The 27197-nt window shown below is 34.2% G+C and overlaps 1 protein-coding gene across 3 annotated transcripts in view; it reads left to right on the plus strand.

The window, feature by feature from the left end:
- The window catches only part of TTN (titin), a 269746-nt gene that overhangs the window by 112927 nt on the left and 129622 nt on the right, over window positions 1-27197 (plus strand). Inside the window, exons 117-155 of one of the 3 annotated variants that reach the window (XM_032293067.1) lie at window positions 155-235; window positions 1722-1805; window positions 3933-4016; window positions 4239-4319; window positions 4461-4541; window positions 4695-4778; window positions 5034-5135; window positions 5584-5688; window positions 8001-8081; window positions 8265-8342; window positions 8577-8660; window positions 8816-8899; window positions 9165-9248; window positions 9472-9555; window positions 10292-10372; window positions 10677-10883; window positions 11814-11891; window positions 12105-12179; window positions 12385-12477; window positions 13240-13317; window positions 13513-13671; window positions 13887-13970; window positions 14155-14232; window positions 14737-14820; window positions 15072-15155; window positions 15360-15443; window positions 15648-15905; window positions 16231-16317; window positions 17516-17590; window positions 17756-17839; window positions 18373-18447; window positions 19075-19215; window positions 19826-19903; window positions 20808-20876; window positions 21030-21119; window positions 21265-21561; window positions 22366-22446; window positions 23244-23321; window positions 23853-23936. The exons of the other annotated variants lie outside the window; for them this stretch is intronic. Coding sequence (XP_032148958.1) covers window positions 155-235; window positions 1722-1805; window positions 3933-4016; window positions 4239-4319; window positions 4461-4541; window positions 4695-4778; window positions 5034-5135; window positions 5584-5688; window positions 8001-8081; window positions 8265-8342; window positions 8577-8660; window positions 8816-8899; window positions 9165-9248; window positions 9472-9555; window positions 10292-10372; window positions 10677-10883; window positions 11814-11891; window positions 12105-12179; window positions 12385-12477; window positions 13240-13317; window positions 13513-13671; window positions 13887-13970; window positions 14155-14232; window positions 14737-14820; window positions 15072-15155; window positions 15360-15443; window positions 15648-15905; window positions 16231-16317; window positions 17516-17590; window positions 17756-17839; window positions 18373-18447; window positions 19075-19215; window positions 19826-19903; window positions 20808-20876; window positions 21030-21119; window positions 21265-21561; window positions 22366-22446; window positions 23244-23321; window positions 23853-23936 — 3879 coding nt within the window. The remainder of the gene's footprint in view (window positions 1-154; window positions 236-1721; window positions 1806-3932; window positions 4017-4238; window positions 4320-4460; window positions 4542-4694; window positions 4779-5033; window positions 5136-5583; window positions 5689-8000; window positions 8082-8264; window positions 8343-8576; window positions 8661-8815; window positions 8900-9164; window positions 9249-9471; window positions 9556-10291; window positions 10373-10676; window positions 10884-11813; window positions 11892-12104; window positions 12180-12384; window positions 12478-13239; window positions 13318-13512; window positions 13672-13886; window positions 13971-14154; window positions 14233-14736; window positions 14821-15071; window positions 15156-15359; window positions 15444-15647; window positions 15906-16230; window positions 16318-17515; window positions 17591-17755; window positions 17840-18372; window positions 18448-19074; window positions 19216-19825; window positions 19904-20807; window positions 20877-21029; window positions 21120-21264; window positions 21562-22365; window positions 22447-23243; window positions 23322-23852; window positions 23937-27197) is intronic. 3 annotated transcript variants of the gene reach the window in all.

The following is a 27197-nucleotide window of genomic DNA, read 5'->3' on the forward strand; positions in this document are numbered from 1 at the left end:
TGATCACGTAGACATTTCTGTCTCTTTGTAAATTCTCTGTCATCTTTTTCATTTCATGTTTGTCTCTGTTTTAATTTTTATTTTAATATTCTTTGTAAAATTCAATTACCACCCACAACATGGCATATCAGTAATTAAAATGTACATTTTTAAGTCCCTGAGGTACAAAAGGAAGTTATTACTGAAGAGAAAATTCACGTTGCCGTTTCCAAAAGGGTTGAGCCACCACCTAAAGGTATTAGTAATTCATTCTAAGTTTAAACTCTTTCAATAAAAGTTAGTACAAATTCTATAATAAACATCTGTTAGCATTAAATAGTAGATTTAGTCACCGTCTGCAGACCTACAGCCACTATGTACAAATGATGTGATGGGGGATGGGAAGAACCATGAGGAAGGGTAGGGAGCTGTGAAGTGAAAATTATTGGAGGCTCCCTTCCCTGCTTCAGGGAGTTTGCAATCTTGTAAACTGTTATTTGGAAACACAGTGTCCTGGAGCCAGGTCACACCAGCCTGCCAGAGCCTATGGTTACATTTTCAGGAATTTTGCCAGCCAGTAGTTTAACACCACCATTATTAAAAATTAGATTACATAAATTTACAGTTCAATATATTGTATTTTCAAATGTTGATAAATACTCAAAACTCATTACCTCCTATTTTACTGCATTTTATTCTTATCTGTGTTTCTGAGATTGTCTCCTTCTTTGTGTCTGTGTGGTGGAAATACCATACAGTGTTCTACTGCACATCTCTTTCCAACTCCAGGACAACGATATCACCTTGATAGCCAGAGTGGGAGGGAATGTTTACACCACCTTGGAAATCAGAAGTTTCCAAGCACTGTAGATCAAGGCTCCGCCCCCTTCATCCCAGCCAAACTGTTAAACATTTAAGACACAAAAAATCTAACACAATTGTGTTTATGCAACTGCTTTGCAAAAGTAAAGGTTAAAAGAAAACCTAACTTCATAGTTATGAATGTTTGTAAAAAGCTGGTGTCTGATGAACAGACACAGGCACCTCTGAGGAAGGGTTGCTCCCACCTGTTCCTGAGAAAGTGGAGGCTTCTGCAGTTAAAGGAAGATGACAGCAGTTACATTTTCTAATTAGCCATTCAGCCATCTTCATTTACCCTCATTTCTAAAGCATAATTTTCTTGCATTCAATTGGTATAAAAAGGGAATCTGTATTCTATTTGATTCTGTCTTACAACAACATATGCCTTGTCAAATGCACACTTTCTCAAAAATGGCACATTTCTTTTAAAGTCCCTGAGCTACCTAAGAAACCAGTTCCAGAAGAAGTGGTCCCTGTTCCCATTCCTTAAAAAGTGGAGCCCCCGGCACCTAAAAGTAGAATAATATTTGTGAAAAAATAATTCTTAGCATCCATCTTGTATATTTTTCTATGGGATATGTGTATTAACAAAATACCATCTGTAAATCATCTATATTTAATTCTGTGTATATTGATTTCATTTACTTGTGGTAATATGTTATACAAATATTAGTAACATTTTAGACTCCAGATCATGCTAACTGGATCTTTGTCTGCTTGTGTAGTGTATGTAATGTCTATATGGTATTGAGGTATTTAGCGTTCATTTCTATCACAAATTTCTCACACTCTTAGTGAAGATTTATGCTTTAATGTAATCTTAAATGTATCAGAAGGAGACTAGAATATTCCACATTATTTCAACAATTATATCTTTAAAGTTCCTGAGGTTCCCAAGAAACCTGTACCAGAGGAGAAAAAGCCAGTTCCTGTGCCTAAGAAGGAACCTGCTGCTCCCCCAAAAGGTACACCAGAGCTGATGATGGGGAGACTCTTTGCTCTCTTTGCTCCAAGTGCCAGGCTTTTGCTTTCTGCAATTTTCATATGTACTACGCTGCCTTTGTCTTTTGTCTCTTTTATATTCTCCTGTGTTTTTAACATTTGTCAGCTTCTGTGCCGTACTCTTGACATACTTTATTTATTATACTGAATACTCATAAGACATCATCAAAAAGTGCTATTAAAGGAAGTAGCTATGTCAAACTGCTATCTTAAATTTCTAATATCTTTCCTCTCTTAGAGAAAGAGGAAATGTTTGTGAAACTTGTCTTCTACGGACATGTTTCTAGGAAAAAAGGTTCATCCGTAAATGCAACTTTTTCTTAATGAAAGCGGTTTCATGCGTTATGAAGAGGTGGAGGTAGGCACTGACAACTGGAGAGTGTTTGGCAGAACGGAGTGTTAATTGCGTAAAGACGTACACAGTGCCACGCTTCTTCAAAGTCAATAGTGACGAGTCTTCAAGAGTGGGGAACATATAGATTTTTTGAAGTTTACTTTCTTCATTTTCCTGAGACCTTAACTGAGCTTTGATATTTGCCATAAATGTTTCAGTTACTTAATTAATTAGAAATCATACCTCTATCAAAGCACCTGTCACAGAGGTATGTTTGAATGAAAACATGCTGCTGTGGTATATCACAAGTCCCTTGCTTTGGTTTGTTTGGAATTTTTTTGATGATAAAAGGCACTACTTTAACGAAGCACTCAAGCTACAATCGCACACATCTGTTCAGTTACAGAGAGACTCAGCAAGAATTCAACATCGTCCAATTTAGGCGAAACCAGACCTAACTAAAATAGTACATTTCAATAGTGTTCTCTTTGCCTGACTTTGCAATGTTTCTATTTTCTTCCTGAATCAAATATGCTTCTCTCTTTCTCAAACTCTTGGCTCTTTCAAAATTCTTTTGATTATCTCACCATTAAACACAAAGGTCATATTAGTAAAACCAATACTAATGCTGAAGCTACTTGAGACAGGTCGTCTTAGATCAATTAAACCCATTGTTATTATGTACTCTATTTCTCAATACAAAGCATGAAGAAGTTCTTCTATATGCTATCTGCACATTCTTGATTGTATAATCACTAATTCATTTTCAGCAAAGTCATGTATGTCTTCTAAAGGAGAGACAGAGGCATCTCTCATTTACTCATAAAACAGATACATATAGTATAATAGCATGTATATATGTATAAATACTACATGTATATATAGCATAATATATACAAATATAAATGAACAGCTGTATAATTACACCAAGATATTACAATGCGAGTGCAAAGGTGCAGGGATTCACAAAAGCTGCCAATATCTTATTTAAAATCAGAACAATTACTGCCAATAATGCATGCTGTTAAAATTCATCTTCCAATTAAAAAGTCAACATTATTCATTCTTAGAATAGATAAATTAAGTACACTGTAAACATTTTTGAGGTTGAAAACCCTGTGGAAAACTCTAGAGCACCTTAGAAAAAAAGCCCAAATACACATACTCACAAAATTTTGCACACAGAGCTCTATAAAGTCATTGACACATGAGTATCAGATTAACCTACTGTAGAGTAATTATTTCCTTAGTTTTGAATTCACTACAGGCACACTCCCCAAAAAAGAGAGAAGAAATGTAGGGAACAGGAATAAGTTACATAGATTCAACTATTCTAAGACTTCCTAGTCTTAATCTAAAATAGTCTTAGATAAATTAAACCCATTGTTATTATGTACTCCATTTCTCAATACAAAGCACAAAGAAGCTTTCTATATACTATATCCACATTCTTGACTGTTTGTGTAATCACTAATTTGTTTTTAGCAAAGTCATATCAATCTATAAAGGATGAATTCTGTGCACAACTTTCTGTTACATAACTCATTTTTGCCTAAATGCCTCCAAAACATTATTTGTGATATTTATGACATTGTGATCCTTGTAATACTGTAGTTAAATTTTCTGGATAATTTTGCTGATGCATAGATAATCTATAACAACATTAATGTACTACATAAAGATTTGTGTATGTGCATATGTTCTTTCATAAAAGTGACATATGTCCGAACTAACATTGTGTCTCTAAAACTTTAAGTCCCAGAGGTGCCAAAGAAACCTGTCCCTGAAGAAAAGATTCCTGTTCCTGTTGCAAAGAAAAAGGAAGCTCCCCCAGCTAAAGGTACAGTGGCTTTTAAAATAAAGAAGCCCTGTCTTTTGTCTTCGATGCAAAATATTTTGTGTTTAATTATCTATTTATTGAGTTAGTTTAATCATAAATGAATGTTTTGTGGTGAGATTTGAACAAAAGTGTCTATCCACCTGTCTACTTTCTTAAAAAAAAAAAAACTGTACATAGCTACTTTAGAAAATATGAAGTCAATTTTTAAAATGTCTTTTCAAGTTCCTGAAGTACAGAAGAGAGTTGTGACAGAAGAAAAAATAACAATTGTTACTCAAAGAGAGGAATCTCCACCACCAGCAGGTACTTAATCCCATCTCCATGAAATAGCCTCATCTTTCCTTCAAGCTTCTTTCATTGCATGTCTTCTCTAATTGCCACTTCTATGTTGCTCATTTATTCGGCCTTTTTGACAAATTTTAAAGTTCAATACTATCCTTTAAGTGCCAGAAATACCAAAGAAGAAAGTTCCTGAAGAAAGAAAACCTGTTCCTCGGAAAAAGGAAGAAGTTCCACCACCAAAAGGTATTGTCTCTCCATCTTCCCAAGAACTGTCTTTATGTTCCAGTCATTTTGTTAGTTTTGTGATATGAGTGCATTGTTGGTGTATATCTTTGTTCTGCATTGGGCTTCAATGAGATCACATAAAATTTCTAAAAGTGCATAATGTCTCTAAAGTGCCAGCCCTGCCTAAGAAACCTGTCCCAGAGGAGAAAGTTGCAGTGCCAGTTCCTGTTGCTAAGAAAGCTCCTCCTCCCCGAGGTAGGATTTGCCTCAATCCTCTGACAAAAAATCTCTCAGTGTGTTTATCCTTGCTTTCTCTATCTGGTCTGCACTTGTACTGATCCGTCGTCTTACTTGCAATGGAACTTTTGTGTTTATGTCCTTGTGTTATGTAACTTGTTTTCCCATTTTGCTAGTCAAAGTGGTGTACTGTGCAACTCTTCCCCAAATCCTAGGAAGTGAGAATTGTTAAAATTCTTGATTTTAAACTTCAACTTTAATGCTTTCTTAAAGCTGAAGTCTCTAAGAAAACTGTTGTAGAAGAAAAAAGATTTGTTGCTGAAGAAAAACTATCCGTTGCAGTTCCTCAAACAGTGGAAATCATGCGGCATGAAGGTATATGATCAGAAGTTAGGGGAGAAATGAGTTTGTGTGTGTTTCCTCAAAGTCTCTTCTTCTTCCTCATGTCATTGTTTACCTTAGAACATGTCCTCATCAGTTATTTCTTTATGTTGGTATTAGAATGTGTCTACCTTTTGTAGCCTTCTGGGACTAAGTCTTTTGTGCCTATGTTGGCCTTGAATCATTTGAAGGAAGTAGCTGAGTCCTGAAAATGTGATAACTTTGAACGTGGCCACACTTGGACATAACTCAAATATTCTTCCCAGTCTTGGGCTGTACTTGCCCTCATCTTAAATTAGCTTCCTCCTTCTTATAGTGAGGAAGTCTATGTCCTAAAAAGATAAAGGAACAGTTATTCATGTAGTGACCACATGGCTGTATATACATCTGTATTTCAGCTGGCTGAATTTAAATGAAATCTTATTTTTTAAACTATCTGCAGAGGAGGAATGGGGTTATTCAGAAGAGGAAGAAAGTGTGTCCATTTCAGTTTATAGAGAAGAAGAAAGAGAGGAGGAGGAAGAAGCAGAGGTCACAGAATATGAAGGTACACAATGCAAATAAGCCTCAGAAAATCCGGGTTTTTGATGAAGTATTTCCTTTCACGAATTGTTTACAGACCAATGAAAAAAGACACAAAAAAAAGTGACACAAATTCCGTGAACATCTACTGGTCTCATTAAATGAATATTTTGATCAAAACACAAGATTCAGGAGCATTATGCTAGATTAAATAAATCCATCCCGTCTTACTGGGCTACATAGAATAAAAGAGGCTTTGTATTTAGATATAATTGATCAGGGCAGGTATCTCCATAATATATATCCTTTCATTAAACAGGATTTGGCTTCAGCATGGTGGGCTGACATAGACTTTACCTTAGTAGTCTAATGTCTAATGGGTGTTTCTCAAACATTGTTTGTACTACAATCCACAGACAGAAATATATTTTATATTATAATCCTACACAAATGTGCAAAACAGAAAACTTTAATTTTCTTATTCTAGATATTTAAAAAATACAAGTCATAACCAATTAAGTCGATTGCAGAAGTCACTAATATATCCTGACTCATAGTTTTAAAATGAACAAGAATATATAACCTCATAACATTCCAGGAGTCAGGGCCATATTTGTGAGTCTGAAGCACTGAACACATAGGGCTTTCCTATATTTTACATATGAGAAAACAATTATGTTATTTATGTGACCAGATTGACTTGTTACTCAGATCTTTTCATACCTATAATGCTAATTATCTGTAGTTTCTTAAGGACAGAACCAACAAATCATTTCATTGGGATATCTTTTAATTAATTAAGGCAACACCAGGTTTCCAGCTAAAATCCAGCATATGGCTAAAGCCATATGGCCAAAAGAACTTCCCTAAGAAAATTCCTAAGGTCTGCTTTTAAAGAGAAATCAATAAGCTCCTTAACCAAACTAACTCTCTTCCCAGTGAGAAGATGAGTAGAATTAAAGTACATTTAGATGCCCTAAGTATCTGTTTTGATCTGTCTAATAAAAGATGGTTCCATGCCCCTTTCTTCAGTTGTATCAAGCCCATGTAAAAATCCAAGGTGCATAGTCTTAATGGAATGCCTTGGAATAGGGCAAGATGGAACATGACTCCCAGGAGGAAGCCCACCAGTTCTGTTGTGCTTCCTGGAAGAGGCCATGACGTTGGGCATAAGTCAGGAAGGTGGTAGATTTGAAGATGATGCCATCTTTTCTAAAAGTGTCCATAAAACCAAGTCTGATTTCAGCTTTTGACACTGTAAATTTCCTTTAGTACTCCGGACTCTAGTGAAAAGGAGAAACACTGTAATATTTTCATGTTTTCATTAAATCCAAAAGATATAGCAAAAAGATGGGTGGCTTATTAGATTTACTTTCAGTGTAAGGTACAGATATGTTTTTAACCAGACCCTTTTATTCCTTACTTAACTTTGGCCAGGTGTGGTGGCTCATGCCTATAATCCCAGTGCTTTGGGAGGCCAAGGAGGGAGGATTTCTTGAGCACAGGAGTTCAAGACCAGCCTGTGCAACGTAGCAAGGCCCCATTTCTACAAAAATAAAATTAAAAAACAGCCAGTCATAGTGGCATGCGCCTGTAGTCCCAGTTACTCAGAAGGCTGAGGTGGGAGGATCATTTGAGAACAGGAGTTTGAGGTTACAGTGAGCTGTGATTGTACCCCTGCACTTTAGCCTGGGCAACAAAGCAGGACCTTGTCTTAAATACACACACACACACACACACACACACACACACACACACACACACACAAATTAAAACTGTATACACATAGGCTCAAAAATCATGTGAAGCCTCCTGCTTCTTCTACCATACCTGCCCCACAAAAGTGGGGGGAAAACAACATGAAATATTATCTTACAATTCACTTGAATCCTCAAGTATATGTTTCTGCCTTGTGACCTTCAAATCTAGAGTGCTCTGTTATTTGTGAAACTCATCACCAAATTCTTGTGTTCTTGTTAACTTAGCTATTATAATTGTTTTTTGTCTTGTATTGTCCTATTGTTGCTGTGGATATCAGCATTACTATCTGTGTGACACTATTATATAAGCATTACTATCCGTGTGACAGTAATTTTCACATTACTATCTGTATGTGAAAATTAAGTTAATGAAACATATTTCCCATTTCCCATACTCTTTATTGACGCATATGGTTTGATTAAAATGCTCTTTGTGTATTTTAAATAGGAACAAGCAGGGATTTGGTAAGGGTTAAACTTTTGCTATTGTAATTAATCTTTGACGTGATAAATTAAAGCTAAAATTAAACATGAAAAACACTGTAATTTATCTTCTTTAAAATTGCTGTCATTAAAGTGATGGAAGAGCCTGAGGAATATGTTGTGGAAGAAAAGCTGCACATTATTTCCAAGAGAGTGGAAGCTGAGCCAGCCGAAGGTATACTGACTCTTTAATTAGTTTTATCCCTATGTTAGCTTGTCTCCTTCTTTATGTTTTCTTATAGCTAATTTATCATCCATATTGCAAATATTGATAAATATCATGTCTAACAAAAAGATAACACTTTTATTGAAAAGAAATCTGGACATTTCTACAAGTGTATTTTATAATCTTTTCAAGTGACAGAGAGGCAGGAGAAGAAAATTGTACTGAAACCAAAAATTCCTGCTAAAATAGAAGAGCCTCCACCGGCTAAAGGTATGATTTCTTTCAAAGAAGTGCAACACTATTTGTTTGAATGTATATAATAATACCTTCAGTTTGCATAGCTGTCTACATTTGTCAGCACACATGTATGAATGTATTTACTGAGTATAGTCATTCATGTTTGTATATATGTGTGATCTTTTCAAAAAGTGAATTCTAAGCCCCAAAACTGTATCACTTCATATGTAAGGCAAACTCATATTCTTAAACCTAATCTTTCTAAAGTTCCTGAAGCACCTAAGAAAATTGTGCCAGAAAAGAAAGTTCCTGCTCCGGTTCCTAAACAGGAAAAGGTGCCCCCACCTAAAGGTATACTGGATTTTATTTTACTCTCCAAGACTGTCTTTTTTATCTTAAATTGATACATTCTTCAGATTTTTTAAACATTAACAAGAAAATAAGTGTGTCTATGTTTAGTGTTTTCCATATTGTATGTTTGACGGTGTTGCCTGGTATCTTTTAAGTGCCAGAAGAGCCAAAGAAACCAGTTCCAGAAAAAAGGGTTCCTCCAAAAGTGGTTAAGATGGAAGAACCACCCCCAGCCAAAGGTAAACAAACCTCCCCAGGAGAAAAGCTAGGAACAGATGGCTTCTCTGTCTTTCTCTCTGCTGCTGTCCTTTGGGTCATATCGTTTATATGTAGGTTATTGGTGTTGGTTGGTGACAATGGTGTGTTTGGGTGGAGTATTCCCTGTGATATTTATTTGTGTGTGCCTTATAAATTCTTATATCCTAAAATCACAGTATTTTCTGGCTAATATATTTTTTAAGTCCACTTTAATATAACTCCCTAATCCTAAAATTGTCTTTTAAGTGACTGAGAGGCACATGCAAATTACCCAGAAAGAAGAAGTTCTTGTTGCTGTAACTAAAAAAGAGGCACCTCCAAGAGCAAGAGGTACATCACCCTTCCCGTATGCACAATATTGTACTTGCCCTGCTCTCTGTACCAAACACACTGGTTATAGGTGTTGGCTTTTGTTGTTGTTGTTACAGTTGTTGTTTTATGTTTGAAATAATGAAAATGTCACGTTTTGTATGTTTGGGCTACTCCTATACGGCTGCCTTTTTGTTGTTTGAAAGAGGGAAACAACACCTTAAAGTGAAATCTCTCTTTAAAGTGCCAGAGGAACCGAAGAGAGCTGTTCCAGAAGAAAAGTTTCCGAAACTCAAACCTAGGAGAGAGGAGGAACCACCAGCTAAAGGTATACTGACTCTTTAAAAAAGAAAAAGAAATCAAAACAAGCATCAAGGCATTAACACTAATCTAGTGGAACAGGTATCATTAGAAAAAAAATAGACATATTGTAAAGTAAGTAACATAGCTTGTTAATGCATATCACTTCAAAACTAAACATTTTTGATAACAGAAAGTACTTTTTTCCTCAAAAAAAGTGAAGCTTCTTCTAAACATATGTGAATAGTTTTCCTTAATCTGTATTTGTCTTCTAATGTTTTTGTCCATAAACTAAACTCATCTGCCTAGATGCTTGTTTTATGTGGCAATCTTTGATAACATTTTAAATTGTTTTAATTCTGAATTTTCAACATTGTACCAGTAAAGCTTAGGAAGATGTCTTAGAATTAAGGTGAAGAAACTATTCATGTAACACAGATTTCTGCCTAATGCTTGTACTTAGCTTGAATCATTATTTATGCTGTCTGGTTGTCCTTTTAAACTTTTATGAATACCACTTGATCTTCCTAAAATTATTCAACGTTTTTGTAGTACTAAGTGACCTTTTATTTAAAAAAAAGATATTCATATGTAGATTACAGCAGGTTCATTTCCAAATCTATTGATTTTCTTGCCTTTTAAATGAAAGTTTAATCAGGCATTGTTATGATTGTTTTTGTCCTTGGATTGTTTGTACAAAATTTCTCTTCACACACACATTTTCATAATCTTGCAATTCACTTTTAATAATTACTCTTTTAAAGTGACTGAATTTAGAAAAAGAGCAGTAAAGGAAGAAAAAGTATCCATTGAAGTTCAAAAAAGAGAACCTCAACCCACCAAAGGTATATTGAGCTTTGATTAAATAATGTGAGTCATGAAATTATCTAACTCTTTGCTTTCTAGTTCCCAATCTGATTCCTATACTTTATTAGCTTGTTGTTGACTGAGGGCAGGGCATCCAACATTTGAAATCACAATTAGTAAATATACTCTATGATACCTTGACCAGCACAAAAAACAGTCAGGGTCTCCCATAATTAGTGCATGAAACCAACACAAAAGAATAAAATCAAAGTACGTTGTTACTATGAGTTATCCCTAAAGGTGCTTTAAATAAAGTGCTGCCTGTTGTTAATATTATTTTAGAAGTAACTGTAATGGAAGAGAAAGAATGGGCTTATGCCCAAGAAGAAGAAGCTGTTTCAGTACAACGGGAAGAAGAATATGAAGAATATGAAGAATACGACTATAAAGAATTTGAGGAGTATGAACCAACAGAAGAATACGACCAATACGAAGAATATGAGGAGCGGGAATATGAACGATATGAAGAGCATGAAGAATACGTCACAGGTATGAGCAAAACTGCAAACTCAAAACCACACTAAATATGTGCACATTCCATTAGAACAAGATAAAAATTTGGATGCCCAAAGACATTTGGAAAGAACTTTGTTTCATTTCATAAATGTGGAATTTTCTTCTTTGATAACTTCTGGGAGAAAAAAACCCTCTATAAATCTTAAGGTTGTTATACTTTGGTTCTGGGAATAATCAGTTGCCCCCCTCATTTTCCTCATATACAAAATAGCAAATGTCCCTAAGTTTCTTTTTCAGAAAGGTTACAAGTTTGTCTTCAAATGCCCAAGATCATTCTTGTACATGGTCAGAAATTTCTGAATAACCCTTATTCTGAAGCTTGCTATTATGGAGTATGATAGGCTATTGAGAAATTACATTTACCCACAGGGTTCCCATTATTCAAATTTGGCAATGATCACTTCAAAAGTAAAGACAGACATGTAAGCCAAAACAACCTGCTGTGTTTTACCTAATGAAGGTCAAATTTGTAGGCATATAGTTTGGGTTCCAAAGAGTTTATTTTACTCAAAGAATAAATTTCCCTATTGGAATTTCGAAATAAATCAATATTATTTTACTTCTTCAGTTTCTGATGTTTCATAGCCTAACTTTGAGAACATTCTACATAGTCACACAGATAGCATTAAAAGCCAGTGTTGCAGGGGAGTTTGAGCCAGGATTTTATCTACCTGAAGTGAAATGAGCATTTTAATAGTAAGAATTACCTAATTAAAGAAAATAGCAAGAAGGAAAGGACAATATAAGCTTGTTCTGCTTGGACCTCTGATTCTTGCCCACCTCAATAAGCTATGGCTATACTGTAGATAAAATATATTGTTTCAATCATTTGATTCCTTTTAAGAAGTTTTTAAATTTATGTTCTAAAGTCTAACATGAAATACCTTGTATGTACTTTTAAAGAACCAGAGAAGCCTATCCCTGTAAAGCCTGTACCAGAAGAACCAGTTCCCACAAAACCAAAGGCCCCGCCGGCTAAAGGTAGAGTAAAAAAACACATTATCACCTGTAAGAGATCTTTGTTTCCTCCATGGTTGTCTTACTACAAAAAAATATATGTAAAAGCGGCAGTATACAAATTCTGTGTGTGTTTGGGAATATCATGTTCTATTTGTCTTTCTTAACTTTTTGTTCTTACTAGCCTTGAGAAATCTGGTTCAGGTTTTTAAATCTCTTAATATTGATATCTTAAAGTGCCAAAGAAAGCTGTCCCCGAAGAAAAAGTACCAGTGCCCATTCCTAAGAAACTCAAACCTCCACCACCCAAAGGTACATTACCAAGTAATAACCACCAAGAATGACTTTGTTATGTATGTTCTAAAACCATGTCTTCCTACCCTGTCTGATGTTCTGTGTTTTTGCTGAGTAGGATCTTCTTGTCCTGATTCTTATATTTCAGCTTTTTTATGTGTATTTATTGCATAGTATTCATGGAGTTGGTTTTAATGCTCTTTAATAATTAATATCTTTAAAGTGCCTGAAGAACCAAAGAAAGTTGTTGAGGAAAAAATACATATTTCAATTACCAAACGTGAAAAAGAGCAGGTGACTGAACCCGCTGCTAAAGGTACAATGATTTCCTTCCTCGATTGTGATCTTTTCTGATGCCTCTTTTGAAATTAATGTAGCTATGATTCATTTTATTTTGTTGTTTCATGTCTTTTAAATTGTCAGCAGAATGTTGTATGTAAAAATCTATAAATACAGGATAATAAGATAATACCTTTAAAAGGAAAAATTATTTCAAAATTAATTGATAGCCTGTTAGATAATGGCTGTGTCCTACCATGTGGCTACAATACATATAAAATAGAATGAGTTTAAAATCAGTGACCATTTGGCATATTCCTAATTTACCTAAACAATGTAATGATGTGATAATATTCACCAGATTTTGGAAACTGTTTATTCATTCTAAACTCATTTTGAAGATTTTTTTTAAAGCTAACCAGTTTCCAGTCATTTTTCCCCAATTCATACTAAGTACGAAGCAACTTCCTCGCTTTTTCAGGAAGTATACTAATTGAGAAGTAAATTTAGCTTTTCAGGAAAGGATATTTCTTTCAAGCAGAGATATTTGAACACTAAACATCATTTCACATTTGGGCTTTCCTACTTCATGTTTGCTTGGGTACTTCTGTGTATTTATTTTTCTGTGAAGCTCGGAATCCTTTCCACGGAGGGTATAAAATTTCTTAAAGATGAACAATCACATATCTATCTCATTAAAACAAGATGCATTATTCCATCTGCTTAAAGTGCAGCAAAGCAAACATTGACTAGTGGCCTTTTTCTGACAATAAAATTTCCTTATACTTAATATTTCAAGTGCCCATGAAGCCCAAGAGGGTTGTCGCAGAAGAAAAAGTACCTGTCCCTAGAAAAGAAGTAGCACCACCTGTTAGAGGTACCTAATGGCACTCTTTTGATGTGTTGTTTGTCTTTTGCTGTTGAATTCCTCTTCAGTTCTGTGTATGAAGTTCTTTTGTGGGGAAAGTAAATCTTGTTCTTTCTTCTGTTATAAATGGGTCTATGTTTCTAAGGTGCCCTAATTTTGTTGAGTAATTAGCAAATGTCCAACTTAAAGATAATATCTTTAAAGTGCCAGAAGTGCCTAAAGAACCTGAACCAGAAGAGGTTGCCTTTGAAGAGGAAGTTGTGACCCATGTAGAAGAATATCTTGTAGAAGAAGAAGAGTACATTCATGAAGAAGAGGAGTTCGTAACTGAGGAAGAAGTGGTGCCTGTGATACCAGTCAAAGGTAGATGATGCCTCCTGCAAAGGGATGTGCAACAGCATCTCTGGAGTTTGGGTGTCTGATTTGGTCAGATTCTGGGGGTTATCAGCACTGATGGTGGCCATCTGCTTCCTTTAAAGCAGATATTTTTATATGCTGAAATATGATTTCTACAGGTGCTTTTCACATTTTATATCTTTCCTGCAACATTTCCAACATTCTTAATAATATCTTTAAAGTGCCTGAGGTACCCAAGAAACCTGTTCCAGAAGAGAAGAAACCTGTTCCTGTTCCCAAAAAGAAGGAAGCTCCACCAGCAAAAGGTACACCACCATTCACTGATGGGTATCTAAGAGACCTCATCTGCCTAGAAATAGTTAACTCAACTTTCTTCTGAGTTCAAAGCCTTGTGTGTGTCCTATCTGTTGTTAGAAAGCATTAGCTGTGCTTTATATGGATGTGTTGGTACTAGTAGTTAGAACTTAACAATTAACAATATCTTTAAAGTGCCTGAAGTTCCTAAGAAGCCAGAGGAGAAACTTTCTGTGCTTATTCCTAAAAAGGAGAAGGCTCCGCCAGCAAAAGGTACATCCTTATAATCCATCAATGGAATAACATGATAATTCATCTATGTAGCATAACTTGGTGAGCCATAGCAGACCGTTTCCCATGGCAATATTAACAACATTAATGTCAGTGACAAGAACCACTCAGCTGGCCACAGGAGCCCCCTGGTACTCATCTCTGAATTTTACCATCAGAGCATGCTTATGCTCAATGCTTGGCTCCTCCTCTTTAGGGGAAAGTTCTTCAAGTAAAATACATTTTTTGGCATATCAAAATGGACAAAACCATCATTTACCAGGCATTGTGTCTTGTCTTTATCACCAGTCCATGGTTTTTTCGGTGTTTTTAATTTTAATTTTTGTGGATTTTCTGGCCTTCGTTTTGTGGCTATTATAATTTTCAGTCTTAAAGTGAAATTGACAGAATATCTGTGATGCTTCAATTAAGGCCTTACATTGCCAGCCTTAAATTTGTGGCTATGGGTGAAAAATGTGACACTAACTCTATTTGATATCTTTGAAGTTCCTGAAGTACCCAAGAAACCTGTACCAGAAGAGAAAGTACCAGTACCAGCTCCTAAAAAGGTGGAAGCTCCACCTGCCAAAGGTACATGGAACTTGCGATGTTGTAATTTTTTTTATTTTACATTTGCATATGGGTCAAAAACAATCGGTTTAATTCTGTACTCTTTGGGATGCAACTCTTTAGACAAAATCGAATATTTTATTTTAAAAATAAAATGTTTCTTGGAATATCATTGTCCTACTTTTATTACCTTATCTTAATCATTTGAAACTATGCTTGGAATCAATATTTTTATGTTGTATAAAATTTTTCTCTAAATCATTTCTTTAAAGTGCCAGAGGTGCCCAAGAAGCCTGTGCCTGAGAAGAAGGTGCCAGTTCCTGCTCCTAAGAAAGTGGAGGCCCCACCTGCAAAAGGTACATCATTTCATCACTTAAAGTACTTGGGGGAAAAGCTCACATTTATGTATATTCACATACAAATTTCCCCATAACACTGTACATTTTTAAAGTGTTTGTCTTGTTAGAAATATGTCAGGTATTTGGTGATTCTTTTTTATATCTGTTGCTCTAAAACATTGTAAAACGACATATTCTTAAAGACAAATAATATCTTTAAAGTGCCAGAGGTGCCCAAGAAGCTCATCCCAGAAGAAAAGAAACCAACAGCTGTTCCGAAAAAAGTGGAAGCACCACCACCTAAAGGTACATTTATCTGTAACAGATCCAGGGTTAAAAGGAAAACTAACTGGTGTTAGACAGCCTTACTAATTATAATTAATGCTTAGTATTTATGTTGATAATTGATGCTTTATAATCACAGAATATTTGCCTTTCATAAGCTTCTTCATTGTTTTGAATATTTTACACAAAAGTGATGTTTGTACCATTGAATAAATATCTTTAAAGTGCCAAAGAAACCTGAACCAGTTCCAGTTCCTGTAGCTCTACCTCAGGAAGAGGAAATTCCATTTGAAGAAGAAATTGTTCCTGAAGAGGAAGTTCTACCTGAGGAAGAGGAAATTCCACCTGAGGAAGAGGAAATTCCACCTGAGGAAGAGGAAGTTCCTCCTGAAGAAGAGTATGTACCTGAAGAAGAAGAAGAATTTGTACCTGAGGAAGAAGTCCTTCCAGAAGTTAAACCTAAGGTGCCAGTACCTGCACCAGGTATAACAGCTCTTCTTGGAATCATCAAGGCCTCTTTTGTGTTGAATTCTGCTTTTCCATCCTTTTTTTCATCTCCAATTTTATCTATAATGCTTTCCCCTCTGTGATTGACCATCTAAATCTTAGAAAACATTCCTGACATGTGTGCTCTTATTGTGTGTCTGCGTTGTGTATCTGTCTATCGTAAATTATCTAAATGTCTTTTCAAATTACATATTATGTAATGTTGTTTACTTGTTTGTGGTCTTATTCTCATGTGTTTCTTTGCTATATATATAATCATGTGTATGTGGTTTTTAATACCTTCAAACGAAATGTTTTTAAGTGCCTGAAGTGCCAAAGAAACCTGTACCAGAGAAGAAAGTCCCTGTTCCCGCTCCTAAAAAAGTGGAACCTCCACCACCACCCAAAGGTACACCTCCCCAAAGTGAATACACATTCTTCACCCCTAGCTTCACCACATAAATTATGGTGAAACTGGGTTTTAGGAAATATTATATTTATAAAATGGACAATCACACAGTTACATATCTACTTCTAAAAATGTTCAGGAACACTGATATCCATTTTTTCACTGGATGCAAAGCAGTATTCAAGAACAGAGATGAAGGGAAATGTCCCAAAACTGACACAAAAGTTCTAACTGATATCCTATAATTTGATTAGGAAATTAATCGTAGCTTTCATGGAGACATATTTAAATATATGAGGATAAGTATACTATATATTTAAATATATTGAAAAATATTATTAATAAATATTTCTAAATTTCACCCTTCAACCATTTATATTAATTGCCTTTGTAACACCAGGCTAAAAATAAAAGATGAATGTATTAAAACACAGAATAATAATATCTTCTAATACATATATGTAAAAGGCAGCCCAACAGGTTTTGATTTTAGCATTGACTTTGTGCCTTGTCATTATTACTTTCAGCAAGTTCTTTAAACAACCCGAGCCTGAAGTTATTTTCCTATAAAATGGGGATACTAATATCAGTCCTAATGGGCTCAGCTATTATTGTGAGGATAAAATGAAGATATTAAAGTAGTCTATCATCAAATGAATAGTATCCAGATGTAATATATTCAGTCATCTCATAGTACAGGACAGAATTCATGTATTTGTACTTTAAAGCTCAATAATATTTTCTACAAAAAGTGCTGGCATGGCTGCTTAAAATCAGTATAACCCTCCCATCGGGCCATATAGTTACATAATCAAATGAAATGGTAAAGCTGATCGTTTATTGGATATCAATGATTCAGAAATGCTTTCTAGACAATAAATTACTAGTGAATTTAAATGGATGAAATAATAGGTTGGTGCAAAAGTAATTACGGTTTTTACCATTAAAAAGTAACATCAAAAACTGCAATTACTTTTGCACCACCCTAATAGCATCTGTCCGATGATAATTACATATGCTACTGGTCCCTTACTTTACAAATCCCAATTCCATTATAATATTTGGGCTCCCAACTTGATTTACAGACCTGTCCTATGCAGCTGTTGCATGTTGGTCTTTCTGTATGTGGGGACTTCTTGGTTTCTCTCTTTTTTTGTCCTTCAAAATAAATTCTTGTCATGAAATGATGTCTTTAAAGTGCCTGAGATTAAGAAGAAAGTGACAGAGAAGAAAATGGTCATTCCCAAGAAAGAGGAGGCTCCTCCTGCCAAAGGTATTGCTATTCCCAAATAAATTAGGCTGTGCCATTTCTTTCCTTCACCTGTAAAAGTCAAAATGTCCTGTTTCCCTATTTGTTAGTACAACTTATATTACTGCTGTGTCTACTGCCTTTGTGTTTGTGAAACTGAACTTATAAAATAAAATAATATTTTTTAAGTGCCTGTGGTACCTAAGAAACCTGAGCCAGAAAAGAAGGTCCCTCCTCCTGGTCTTAAGAAAGCAGTGGCCCCTCCTGCTAAAGGTACATCATCCCATAACAGGGATGTGTTTGCTGTACCGATGTTGAACTGTGGTTCTATCCACACAGGATGTTCAACATAAATGTGTGCACTGTATGGTCTGTCATTCACATTCGTCATTTGTGACTCTTTTGCATCCATGTTTGTGTTGCATACATTTTTTCACTTGGTGTTGTGTTTTACATTGTTTCTCTATGTATGTTGTTTCTAAAAAGTAAAAGTATATCTTTAAAGAGCCAGAAATCACTAAGGAACTAGTCCCTAAAGTACCCATTTCTTCCTATTAAAAAAAAGTAAAGAAAAGAAATAGAGGCTAAAGCAGTATAAAGTCAAATATCTCTTTAATAAACCCTTAATCTTAAACCAAAAACCTTTTTATTCTTTTCTCATTAACCAATTCTGTGAAATGTCAGTGTTTCATCTTGTGTATGTGCCTTGTGATATTTACTCTCTTGTGTTGGAAACTGGAAACTTGGTCTTTATTCTTCTTTGGTTCTTGCATTATAAGTGTCTAAAATAATCAATATCTCTTAAGTTCCTGAGGTGCCTAAGAAGGTGGAAGAAAAACGAATCATTCTCCCTAAAGAAGAGGAAGTTCTACCAGTTGAAGGTAGATGACTTTATAAGAAAATAACATTTCAAAGTCATCCTTGTCTTATTATTGTCTAATATTTGAAGTAGATAAATGTACAATTTACCCCAGGAAATAAACATATTCAGATTCTAAAATAAATTATTATTAAACTAATAGAAATTGGGTAGGTGAGTTAATATTATTTGAATCTCCTTCCTGCATGTTCAGCCTGTTTGTCTGTTTGTTATTTGTTTTATTTTAATTAGAATTCATGAAGGGAAACTGTATTTGCTATAGGAAATTTTTCATCAAATGACTTAGTAGGCAATTGTAAAATAAGCTTATCCAAAAGAAATTCTAGTTGAGCCTGAGTAACTTGTGCAGAAAATCTGACTTCTACCACAAGTGGCTGGTTTAACTTCAAACAAGTCTTTCATTAAAAAAAAATAACAATAATAATTTTAACTAAATTATCCGAAGTCTATTCTAGTTCACAAATGCTAGGATAGGCCTAACATATTTTGAAGACCCAGTAGAGATTTTTTAAGGACTAGCAAATTTCCATGAGCATTTGGAAGGCTGAGCAGTTTTCAGATATATCACTTTAGTCTAATAATCAAAATAATTATAAAAATAATATGAAAAATAATAATCTTTTTAAAGTTACTGAGGAGCCTGAAGAAGAGCCTATTCCAGAAGAAGAGATTCCAGAAGAAGAGATTCCAGAAGAAGAGATTCCAGAAGAAGAGATCCCAGAAGAACCACCTAGCATAGAAGTGGTTGAGGAGGTGGCGCCACCTAGAGGTATAGCTGCTTTTAAGAGTTGAACATTTAAAATACTCGGTGTTCCAAATGTTTTTCAGAATTTATCTAAATCTAATATTCACCGGTATGCTTTTCTTATATCATATCCATGATAAAGTGAAGATTAATTATTCCTGGCACCTGAATCGATGTGTCCTTTTTTTACCCTAAACTTTTCTACTCCATCTGCAGTATAACTAAGAATGAGAGATTACTTTTCTGTTAGAGGTGATTTAATTTTTTTCTGACCAGGCCCTACTGTAATACTTTCTCCTAGATTTCAATCCTTCATTTTGTTTTCAATACTAGTATGGGGGGAATCTATTGCTGTGGTTAAAGTGTTCATTTTTTAGAAGAATCTTTAACTTACTATTCCTGAAGAATATGATTATCTTTCGTGTAATTGATATTATATTTGCTTATAGGATTTCTAAGTAATATCCTTCACACCCCTAGGGTTCCTACTTCACATTTATTATTACCATTTAGGTTGCTAATATCTTTTAAAAATAAGTCAATGTTTTGTGATATTTATTTATTTGTTGTTATATGGATGGTGTTCTTCTCATCACATGCCATTTTTCAAAATGTTCATAAAATTTCTTTTAAGTGCCCAAAGTGATTAAGAAAGCAGTACCTGAAGCACCTACTCCTGTTCCTAAAAAAGTAGAGGCACCACCAGCTAAAGGTATATCAAGCCTCATTATTAGTATCTTTAAATTACCATTAATTTTCTTTCCAAAAAGTAACATTGTCTTTTTTGACTGCTTTCTTATAGTCATTTAGGTAGCAAATTGATTAAGGACCTAAAAAAATATAACTCATTCCATTTCTTTAATCTTTTCTGGGAGGTTAATGAATAATTGTGTGTGTGTGTTTATGTATGAATTATTCTGGAAGCTTCTTAACTAGCTGATAGTTTTAATGTATTAGTATGTCTCTCTATACTTATATACATAGCAATGGATCCCTCTTCCCCACATTCTAGATTTGTTCCATAAGTAGAGTTTTCTTATGTGTAATAATAGTTATGTTACTATATTTATTATTTTAATGGAAAAAAATCTAATGCTTGGACGATAACTATCTTAAAGAGCCTTACGTCCCTTTTGTAATGTTTAGCCCAAGCATTCAAGGTTATTAAAAAATGTCTGCTTTTCACTGCTTCCTAATTCACTTAATGCTTCAGATAGTGCTCTTAAGCAATTAGATTATGCTGTCCCTGTCACAGTAGGCTCATCAGCTAATATAAGAGGGCACAGCAGAATGTGAGGCCAATGTCAGAGCTTAAATACTCTATAATGATAATCACTTTTAAAAAAGTCTTCATCAAGTTAAAAATAGTAAAAGTGGGCCCATATTGGTAATCCCAGTTATTAAGAGAGAAAAAAAAAAAAAGAATGGCACAGGTACTTGTGGACATTTCTTCTGTGGGAATGTTAAGACAAGTGAGTGATTTAAGAAAGTATTTTTATTGCCCACAGTACAGAGTGACTTCTGAGAAACTTTACTGTAATGTTGGTGATGTCTGTGGTGTTTTTATTTCATGTGTGTGCATTCTCAGCTAACTAAAACATCTAATATCTTTAAAGTGCCAAAGAAAGTTCCTGAGGAAAAAGTACCTGTTCCTGTTCAGAAAAAAGAGGCACCCCCAGCCAAAGGTATATCTTCTCTTTCAAGTCTGACTTCCTCTTCTGTCTTTTTTTATTAAGACTTTTATGTTTCATGTCTCTGTGTCTTGATTATTTTTGATGACTTTTGTCTATGAAAGCTTGCTCTTGAAAGTCCTAAGTATTAAAACTCTATCTTTAAAGTGCCTGAAGTAACAAAGAAAGTCCCAGAAAAGAAAGTCCCCGAAAAGAAAGTCCTTGTGCCTAAGAAAGAAGCTGTTCCCCCAGTGAAAGGTATTTTGGGAAAGATCTTGGATTTTCATGTATTGTTGCATGCAAGCCTTTATTCAGCTTTAAAATATATATACTTTTTGAATGTACATCTTTGTTTCTTCAGTGTTTAAAAAAAATAAGTCTCTTAAAATAGATGCTCTTTCAGGGAAAACTGTCCTTGAAGAAAAAGAGTCAGTTGCCTTCTACCAAGAGGAAGTAGTAAAAGAAAGCCTAGAATTAGAAGTAGTAGAAGCAGAAGTGGAAGAAATTCCAGAAGAAGAAGAGTTCCATGAAGTAGAAGAATATTTTGAAGAAGACGAGTTTCATGAAGTAGAAGAATTCGTCAAAGTAAAAGAACGTAGAGCTGAAGAAGAACACAGAGTTGAAAAAGTACACAGGGTAATAGAAGTTTTTGAGGCTGAAGAAGTGGAAGTATATGAAAAACCAAAAGCTCCACCTAAAGGTATAGGGAATTCTTCAAATAATACAAATTCTTATATCTTGCTCTAACTTCCTTTGAAAGTAAATTTTGTGTTCAATTTGGAAGATTAGAAACCCCATGAAATACTTTAAACATGAGTTTAAATTATTTGACACAAAGATTAATATCTCTTAACCACACGGAGTATAACTTTAGTAGACAAGATAATAATATTTGATATCTACTTATCTAAGGAGGTCACTGTATGAATTTGAGGATTATTTTTAAATCCGACTAAGAATGTTACACAATTGTTTCAGGTACAAAAATAACTGGCCAGTGTCCTTAGTTAAGTGAAAAAGAAACTCCTCAGTTTACTGAAGAATTTACATATTCAGGCAAAATAACCACTGCTTTGTTAAAATTTCAGACAACTATTCACAAACTGAGAATTTCTTATGAAAAGCTTTTGCCAGTTTATGATACTTTCATTAGAGAAATAACATTAAGGAAGCGAAGTCTTGGTAATGGCACCCATATTCTAGCATACTGTGAAGATAAACCATAGCACAAATAAATTATCTACAATACCCCTCTCTAGATCTTGCACAAATTAATAATATATGTGTAACATGAAGGAATACGTGTGTATGTGTTTAGCATATATAGTAAATCTACAGTATACAATGATATTTAGCAAAATTAAAGCTCTTTTGGAAATAAGTGTGTTATAAATTCAAAAAATATAAATAAAGCCTTTTGTGAGCCCTCATTGTACTAACTTTAGTAATAGTGCTCCAAAATACTTCAAGTTCATTCTAAACCAAAATACTAATATCTTTGAAGGGCCTGAGATATCTGAGAAAATCATCCCTCCAAAAAAACCGCCTACTAAAGTTGTTCCTCGAAAAGAGCCACCAGCTAAAGGTATCTTCTTGGTGAAAAATTACTACTTAATTTTACATACAATATAGCACCTTGGTTGCTTTATAAGCGGAAGTTTGCATTCCATTTCGTGTCTTTCTTTTGTATTTCTTGTTTTTGACATGTCTAAAACAAGCTAATATCTTTAAAGCAGCTGAGGTTCCAAGGGAAGTTCTACCAAAAAAAGGCAGTCACTGTGGTTATATGTAAAACAAATAAAAAAATATCTCTAGCAACCAAACAGTGAGCCCAGATTTCCTTCTTTGGTGCTATTTGATTCTGTAGTCACTAACACACTTACTGATAAACACATGTTTTTATATTTATTGATTATATTAACCTTGCAAATATAAATACATAGTGAATATGTGTCTAATATCCATACTTTGTTTTTGTAAATCTCTTAAAGCTTACAAGAGAAATAAAAAACAGTATCTAATAAATAATATAAACTTATATGTTTAAAGTCCCTGAAGCATGTAAGAAAGTTATCACTGAAGAGAAGGTACCAACTCTTCCACAAAAGCAAACAGAAATAGCACCAGCTGAACGCATATTATTAATTTTTCTTCTCAAGTTCTTACCATTCTAACATGGGAAATTTTCTGGATTTTTGTTGTTATATTTGTTTTAAAATTCAATGCATTTGAAATACTGTAATGTATTTGATAAAGTGATGTCTATATTTTATGTCACTGTGTTCTGTTCTGTGTTCATATCTCTCTTATGCTCTGCTTAACAATTTTTATATTTGAAAAAATATTTAAAAATAAAACAAATTATTACTATTATCTTTAAAGTACCAGAGGCGCCTAAGAAAATTGTGGTAGAAGAAAAAGTGCATGTTCCTGAAGAACCAAAAGTTCCACCAACTAAAGGTAACTGCCTTTTCTGATTCATTAATATAAAATCCTTTTTTATTCACTTACTATGGAAGACAGACAATTCTTCTCTCAGTGCCACAAGATGGCTACGAATGACATAAGTTTCCATTTATGTTCTGTAATAATCCTGCCTTTGGAGGTGATGTTTTAGGCATAAAGACATAAGCCCAAAGTTATCATTTGTATTGATCCTCTTGTTTAATAACTAAATAATATTGATCCCTCTTCTCTTTCAAAAATAATTCATTTTGGAAGCTCTTCTGAAGTAGCTTGAAAAAAATAAGTATGCTCTAAATGACAATAGAAAATGCTGCTATCTCCAAAGAGCAAAGTGTTTCTGATATAATGAAGCGAGAACTCATCAACAAGGCAATTCAGAGAAATGCGTTGACTGCATTTGACTTATAGTTGACTTATAATTTGGGGATTTTTTACATTCTCCTTGTTAGATGCCCCTCCTAGGCTTGATATGTTTATACTCAACTATGGTGTTCTGAAAAATAAGATAAATAAATATCTTTAAAGCACCTGAAGTACCCAAGAAAATTGTCCCAGAAGAAAAAGTTCGTGAAGCTGTTCCTAAAAAGCCTGAAGTTCCACCAGCTAAAGGTATACAGTGATACTAATCACAACATGAAATAACTCTTGGTTTAGTTTTTCATGGTTTAAAGTGAACGTGTGTGACATTAAATCCTTATATTTTGTATCTTATATTTGTTGTTTATAACAATTAATATACTAATATCTTTAAAGTTCCTGGGATGCCTAAGAAAAGTGTTCAAGAAAAAAAATCACCTATTGTTCTTCCTGAAGACACAGAGATATACAGTGAGTGTAGAAAAATTAGTGGTTCTTTCTGGTTTTATTTGTGGCCTTAAATTCAGTGTTTGTCTTTACAGCTTTGAAAAGCAAATATACTAATCTCTTGTAAAAGCCTAACATGCCAAAAACATGTGACTTAAATAATTTCAGTGGCTATTATCCTCAGACAAGATATATTTCCATGCCAATTTTTAAAAAGATACTGTACTTATCATAGTATGTGATTTTAGAAAAGTCATCTATCTTGTTGAATTTTCCTAACCTATTCTGTATACGTGTCTTTTGCTTTGAACAATTTATTTTCTCAGATCATGAAGTAACTTACTTTAACACCATAATAATATTTTAATTGGATTTTATAAAATCAAATGCTCCACCATTTTTATTTTTTTACTCTTGACAACCATAATTGGAAATATTTTGGCAAAACTGCCCAAATGACCATAGATTTATAAGGCCACTCAAACCTCAAAAGAATTATCAAGACCTTTTTTTTTTTTTTCTGCTTTCAGACAAAATTGGGATTAAATAATCTGAATAACGAAATAATCCAAATGGTAAAATATTGTGAGTAGAATACTGTTCAACAGGCTGAATAGTAAAAATGCCAATAGTCAAAATATTATTTTCTTTTCTTTTTTTGGCAGAGTCTCACTCTGTCATGCCCAGGCTGGAGTGCAATGGCGTGACCTCAGCTCACTGCAACCTCTGCCTCCTGGGTTCAAGCAATTCTCCTCCCTCAGCCTCCTGAGTAGCTGGGATTACAGACGCCTACCTCCACGCCTGGCTAATTTTTTGTATTTTTGGTAGAGATGGAGTTTCACCATGTTGGTCAGACTGGTCTTGATCTCCTGACCTCAAGTGATCAGCCCACCTCGGCCTCCCAACGTGCTGGGATTACAGACATAAGCCACTGTGCCCAACCCTCTTCCACTTTTTTCATCTAAAAACTTTCCTGTTGAAACTCATTTTTTTGTTGTTGTTCACCTGTTATACTCAGTTGGGATAAAAGTATATGATCACTTCCTCCTTTGAATATCCTTTCTTTCTGGACTTTAGTTATTGTTTTCAGCCAGTCTTTCTTTCAAAAACCTGGAGAAATTTTTGTTGTCTTATATTTGCCTTATTTTCCAAATACTTAATTTTTAAAAAATTTTCCCTGCCTCCAAACCCGAAATGGCTTTTACATTTATATTAAACTGTGAAACCATACATTAGATGTGATTTGAAAATATAGATAATGAGGTTTCTTGAAAGGGAAAGGACTTACATGAATTTCTAGTAGGTCAAATATGGGAGAATTCTCAGTGGCAATTCACTGTCTTCCCTGTTCTTTATGGACAAATCCATAAAAATAAGACCAATAGGACAATTTTACCAATAACTTTCTTAAAGCAAAATTAAGAATTATATAGTCTTTGCCTGAACAATTCCTCCATTTTATTACCATGATCACAGAGACATGCTGAGAGTCCTATATCATGAAACTGAGAATGAGGCTATCTCCAGCCAATGCATTCTAGCCACTAATTTACCTCTATGTGCTACTATTAATTTTGGTGATGAATGTGGTATTATATATTATATTTTTCTTAATACAATTCTTTATCCACCTTGAAACACCCTAATTATTTAAATACTAATATCTTTAAAGCGTATGAAGCATATGAAGAAGCAGTCTTTGAAGAAAAAGTACTTGTGACTCAACCTCAAAAGACAAAACCCAAACTAGCAAAAGGTATATAACACCAATGAACCAGTATGAAGAAAAACTATTTTTTGACTCCTTGTAAAAAGCTCAATATTTTTCTTTACCATTTATAAATATAACTATACTCATATCTTTTAAGTGCCTGAGCCACCCAAGAAAGTTGTTCCAGAGGACAAAATAGATGTGACTATTCCTAAAAAGAGAGAAACACCGGAAACTAAAGGTATATTTCAAATACATCAAATCCAGATGAATATCTTTGGTTTTAAGACTCAAACATTGCATGCTTTATATAATTTACTGTTTTTACGACTCTTAAATGTAAACCTACTGATATCTTTAAAGAGCCTGATACAATCAGAGAAGTTTTTCCAGAAATGGAGGTACCTGAGGCTATTCCTGAAATTCCAGAACATCCTCCAACTGAAGGTATAAATAATTCTCTAGTTTGAAAATCTAAAGAAGAAAATATACTGTCTTCAGTCTGCAAAATGTTTAATGTTTAAAATACATTCTCACAACATCGAATGTTAAAATATTGTCTTTAAAGCATCTGATATACCCACAACAACAAATGATATATGACTGGCCCTCAAGAAAGTCAAGTCCCACACATATAATATAAAAAGATAAAATATTAGAACAAAAATATCATTTCTAACATAAAGATACAGTATCTGTTAACATCTCTAAGTTTCTTAGTATGTCATGTCTTCATGCCTTTGCCTTTTCTCAATTAAAAAAATACTAATATCTTTAAAGAGTTTGAAGTCTTCAAGAAAGTCATTCCAGAGGAACAAACTCCTATTGTTAAAAGAAGAAAAACACCATCACCAAGAGGTACAAGTTGGAAGAAAGTCAGCTTTTTAATCTCATGTTTGTGGTTGTACTTAACACATGTAAAAATACTAATATCTTTTAAGCCACAGTGGCTATGGAGGAAATCATTTCAGAGATGGATCCTCCAAGTAGAAGCTGTATGCATGGCCCAGTGAGTCATTCAAGAGAAAATAGAGGGAAAAAATACCTTTAACTTACACACATGGAAGATGGTTGAGTCAGTGTATTTTTATGAAGACTCCAGAGAAAATATATATACACATATTATGACCAAAACATGTTTTAAAGAAAATATTTAATTCAGCGTGAAGCTGATCTGTAATATAATCTCTACAAGATTAGACCACCTGAGAGCCTCCCAGAATGTCCTCCAACCAAACCAAAAATAATTCCAGTTAAAGCTGGAACTCTCCCCTCAGTGTTCATTTGCATCTCTCATAGTCTTTTATTTTTCAAGCATCATACATTTTTTTTTCATTTTGAATATCTTTAGACAA

This window comes from Sapajus apella, unplaced genomic scaffold (genome assembly GCF_009761245.1).
Source record: "Sapajus apella isolate SASKATOON/1434 unplaced genomic scaffold, GSC_monkey_1.0 scaffold28, whole genome shotgun sequence".
Lineage (NCBI taxonomy): Eukaryota > Metazoa > Chordata > Mammalia > Primates > Cebidae > Sapajus > Sapajus apella.